A 5,000-nucleotide genomic window follows, 5' to 3' on the forward strand; every position below is an offset into this window, starting at 1 on the left:
TGTGTGCTTGTGTATGCCCTCCATCTTCATCACACACACACACCTGGCCTATTTCTGAACTTGTCACTGTAGATGTCACTCACAAGTAAAGGGGGCTTCCGAATACTCACGTCACATTTAAATGGGAGATATAAATTCAAATTCAAAGGAGCTTTATTAGCATGGCTGTTTGGATACAGTGTTGCCAACGCCAGTGTTACAGATAACACAGTAGAATAACAAAAGAAAGAAAATAGACATACAGCAATGCGGGTATAACATGTGAACACAGAATAAACAATAGCATATGAGTGAGTGAGTGTGTGTGTTTGTGTGTGTGTGTGTGTGTGTGTGTCCGCGTGCTTGTGTGGGTCCGTGCATACATATGTATAATTATGTATGATAATATATACTACTACTACTATACTATATACTATATAATATATACTACTACTAATGACAGACTGCATATGGGAGGAACTGACCGAATGCAAAAAGGCAGCTGCCTCTGTATGTTTTTGAATGACCTCCATCTTCATCACACACACACACACACTCATACACACGCCCCCCCCCCCCCCCCACACACACACACACACACGCACACGCACCCCACAGCCCCCATCCTTGACTTGCGTCATTGTTTTGAATGCTACTCCTCAGCCTCCATTACCGGTGTTTGGAGGGAAACCGACACGAAGAGTGCCGTGTTCAGCGCGCGGAGGCGTGTGAGCTCCCAGCCAATGAGCGCGCACGTCGGCCGGGCGAACGCACATGTTTACAGGCGGCATTCCACCGGTAGAGGCAGCGGCTCGTGCGAGAAGGGCCACGGAGTGGATTTTTTTCGGATCTGTTGAATCCGGATTCTGGATACCGGTCGCTCGCGCTCCCTGGCACGGTCTCGTTGTCCCGGTAGACAGAGGCACCAACAACATAAAACGTTTGTGAAATGTAGGAGAGGAAAGAAAGTAATTTGCGCTGAGATCTTCTGGCTGAAATGGACACGAGCACGTATCTCTCGGTCCAACACGAGCGTGCCGTTCCGTGTTTTTCACGAGCCTCTTAGGCTTAAGGGAACGGCGAGGAAAATAAACAGGTCGAATCAAGAAATATTGGTTGCCGGTCGGATAAAGAACGAGACGAGGAAAACTGGTCGCTTGCATGCATCCGTGGCGCGTATCTGTGCTCTTTTGATGTCATACTTCACATTCGAGCTGTATCCGGTCCTGATTTTACTGTTGTAATGCCGACAGAGGACCTTCTGTGCTCGAATATGTTACTGCTGCCTAATGCTCCGTTTTTGCTTTCAGAGCGCCTACTTGGTCCGTTGTGGTTATGTTATTTTGACGTTGTCGTTTGTTTGTTTTAAAACGAGACGTATTCGGTGCGTATCGAACAGTTTGCGTTCGCTAAAGCTATAATCGGACGGCGTCGTGGAGCTATGCATACGAGGCGCTTGGTGAAGCGCTCCATCATCGGGAGCCGTGTGTATGCCACCGGCCCGGCGGGGGATGCGTCTCCGTTAACGGGGGTGGTCCAGGCGGTCAAGCAGGAGAACGGAGCCCGACGCAACCTCTACACGGTGCTCATGCAGGACGGCACGCTCGAGGAGTACACTGAGGAGGAGATCGCCATGGCGACTGGTCAGATGGCTGCGAAGGGACCGCTCAAGTCCAGTTTGAAGGTGTGTGTGTGTGTGTGTGTGTGTGTGTGTGTGTGTGTGTGTGTGAGTGTGTGTGTGTGCATGTGTATGTCTCTGTGTGTGTGTGTGTGTGTGTGTGTGTGTGTGTGCATGTGTATGTCTGTGTGTGTGTGTGTGTGTGTGCACGCTCACGCGCGTGTGCGTGTGTGTGTGTGTCAGATTCTGTTTTTGTTGTGATCAGTCTGCGCTTGCTGCAAGGCATTGCGCTGCTCCGCTGTGCTGCCGTGCCGACGCGCGAGGTGAAACCCCCAACTATTGTGCGCGGTACCATAAATTGCGCGACGCGTCTTGCCGGTCGGTGGAGCGCGCGGGCAGGGCATTGCCCGGTGCAAGTCAAACAAAGAAGGGGGTGGCTGTCACGACTGCGTGACGGGGATGCCTGCGTCTGTTTGTGTGACCTAGCGGGTGCAAAACAAGCCTGCGCGCGCTGCAGCAGCGAGCTGACCGGGGACTCTGTCGGAGCGGGTGCGTCTGTGTTTTGCACCACGACATCAATCCCCCGGTTTTTGTAAACAAGAGAGAGTATTTTTTGTGTTTTGCAGCGTCTGGCCTTGTTTATATGGTTATTTGAAAACGTGTGTGTGTGCGTGCGTGCGTGCGTGCGTGCGTGTGTGTGTGGTGCATGCATTATACTGCGGTTTGGACACCACACCACAGATGATGTTTTCATTTTAGTGTTGTGAGGGTTTCTCTGATGTCGTAACATTTAACATGATGCCGCAACGGGATATGGGACACAATGGGGGCTTCCGCGGTTTTGCACTAGTAACGGTTTTAGAAAGGAGAACATATTGTACAGTTACGACTTGCAGTCCTTGATGAAGCAAACAAAGGTGGTCACACACCGATCCCCCCCCCCCCCCCCCAGCGGACCACCCCACTCCGACTCCCTTTTGATGCAAAACACCGGGAGAGGCTGGGATGGGTCGTAGTGCATGTTTTTCCCCCTGAACGCGTTAGTGAACCAATCGCACAACACATAGTCACTCAACATTTATTACAGAATTACAAGCAGCACACTGCGCAGTGACTCAGATGACATCATTGTAATTGTTTACGTTTCTGTTTGGCCAAAGTGTTCCGCAGCAAACACATTGTGAGCCCATCTCACGGCAGCTCCGCACGCAGACCGCGGAGCACGAGAGCAGACCTCAGTTCACGGGCGCACTGGGCTATCCGCGTGCTGGAGTACACCGTAACAGACTTGCATCAGACGTGACGGAATGCGTATCCCCGTTATGAACAACTACATTGTGGCCAGAATTCACCACTCGATACAACGGGCCCGGTCCGTAGGGGACAGGAGGAGAAATAAACAGCGCACGTGACTCCCATCTCGAGACACGGAGCAAAGAAGGAAAGAAAGAAAGAAAAGTTGAAACAGAAGTAGAACGGGAAGGGATGGATGAGGGAGGGAGGGAGGATGTGAAATTGAGGAGGGGGCGAATCCCACCGGTCGCAGCTGCCGGGCCCCCGTGGCTGAGCTGAGCGGAGAGGAGTGCGCGCACCCGTTTGGGGGACATGCTCGGGGACCTGGCGAAGTGCCCAGAATGGCAAATGAGTGGAGGGAGGGGGGGGGGGGGGGGGGTGCCACTTGTTGACTTGTTTTGTGTGGGAAGCGGGTTTGCGCCGAGTGCCACTGCGTGCGCGCGTCACAGAAACAAAGGCAGCGCGTATTCTGTTTTGTTTTGGTTCATTTTCTTTGTCACTGGGTAAATTCCAGGTTCGGTTCATATCACCGTCTAATTAAAACGCTCTGAGGCTCACGTGCAGCGGCGGGTCTTTGTTCTGCACGGCACGGTTGTTGTTTGGGCTGGGTCGCGTTCTGCACGGCACGGTTGTTGTTTGGGCTGGGTCGCGTTCTGCACGGCACGGTTGTTGTTTGGGCTGGGTCGCGCTGGCAGAGCCAAGTTTAGATTCGCGCCGTGATGGATGGTGTGGCCGTTGGGAGGGAGGGAAGCGGCTCACGAGGCGGGGGCAGCCAAAATCTTTCGCAAGGGCTCTTTTTCTTTCTCCTCCATTCTCTCCATTTCAGAGTGTTGTGCGAGTGACCGAGGCACTTTGTAGTTTAGAACGCGTTCCACACACACATGTATAGCCTATAGGCAGTATGTTGAGCCAAATGTGTTTGTTGAGAAGTCGCCCTCCGTTCGAACGAGTAACTGGGGCAAAGGATGAGGATCTGATATCCACAGTGAGGCGAGAATAAACGACCAAATTCGTATTCTGAACTTGTGAACTGCCTGGTTCCTGGAGTTGAGATATTCTCTGGTCCAGAGGAGAGGGCCGGGAGGGGGAAGGGATTCATTACCCAGCACGGGCACGGAATTCCCCTCTGAAGCTGACGTCATCGGGCCTGTCGGGAGAGCTGCGTCTTCTGTTCACAGCGGAGATTTGCAGTTGTTTTGTTTAGGAAGAGATTTGTTTTTGTTTTACTTTAGTAATTTAGACGAAGTTGGTGCAGTTGATCTCCCTCAAACACACACATGCACACACTCTCTCACACACACACACTCCCACACATTTCATACTGATGCACACCACGCCAAAATATTACTCTATTTAATCATCTATGTCACAAACACTTACACAAGGCCAACATTTATGCATGTTCATTTGCACACACACACATGCACACACATGCAGGCACACACAGACGCGCACGCACGCAAGCGCACAAGGCCAACATGTATGTTCATTTGCACACACACAGATGCACACACATGCAGGCACACACGCACGCACGCGCACACACACACACACACGCACCCACGCGCACAAGGCCAACATGTATGTTCATTTGCACACACATACATGCACACACGCGTACACACACACTCACACACACACACGCACACACACACACACATGCAGGCACACAAACGCGCGCACACACACACACACATGCAGGCACACACACGCGCATGTAACGGATGTCAGCTAGCTTAGCTGTGCTTGTGGAACGTTGGTAAACCTCATTCCCCGACGCCTCAAGAGTGCTGCTGGCATGCGAGCCAGTAACGTGGGCTATTTAATTGGCTCAATTGTTAGCGCGCTCGCCTCCCGATCCGAGGTGCTGCTGTTTCGCGGGTTTGAGTCCGGGCGTGTGCAGGGCTGAATCGCGCAGGTTCAACACAACGCAGGTTACACGCACATACACACATGCAGGCACACACACGCGCACGCACACACACGCACGCACGCAATAGGGCCCTTCTCTCAGGTGTGTCTTTCCCTGATGTCTCTGTCCCCCCCCACACCTCACTCTGTCTTTCTCTGCCATTCATCATGTCTACTGGTGCAATCTAACACACACACA

The 5,000-nt window shown here is 52.3% G+C and overlaps 1 protein-coding gene across 5 annotated transcripts in view; it reads left to right on the forward strand.

The window, feature by feature from the left end:
• Window positions 1-694: 694 nt before the first annotated feature.
• Window positions 695-5,000, forward strand: part of znf704 (zinc finger protein 704) — a 73,352-nt gene continuing 69,046 nt past the window's right edge. For 2 of the 5 annotated variants that reach the window (XM_042075637.1, XM_042075638.1), the window contains exon 1: window positions 699-1,663. In XM_042075637.1, the coding sequence (XP_041931571.1) occupies window positions 1,421-1,663 (243 nt within the window). In that variant the 5' untranslated portion in view covers window positions 699-1,420. Of the gene's footprint in view, window positions 1,664-5,000 lie in introns of all 5 variants that reach the window. The other 3 variants (XM_042075636.1, XM_042075635.1, XM_042075639.1) reach the window with 3 other exon arrangements.

This window comes from Alosa sapidissima, chromosome 21 (genome assembly GCF_018492685.1).
Source record: "Alosa sapidissima isolate fAloSap1 chromosome 21, fAloSap1.pri, whole genome shotgun sequence".
In the NCBI taxonomy this organism is placed as follows: domain Eukaryota; kingdom Metazoa; phylum Chordata; class Actinopteri; order Clupeiformes; family Clupeidae; genus Alosa; species Alosa sapidissima.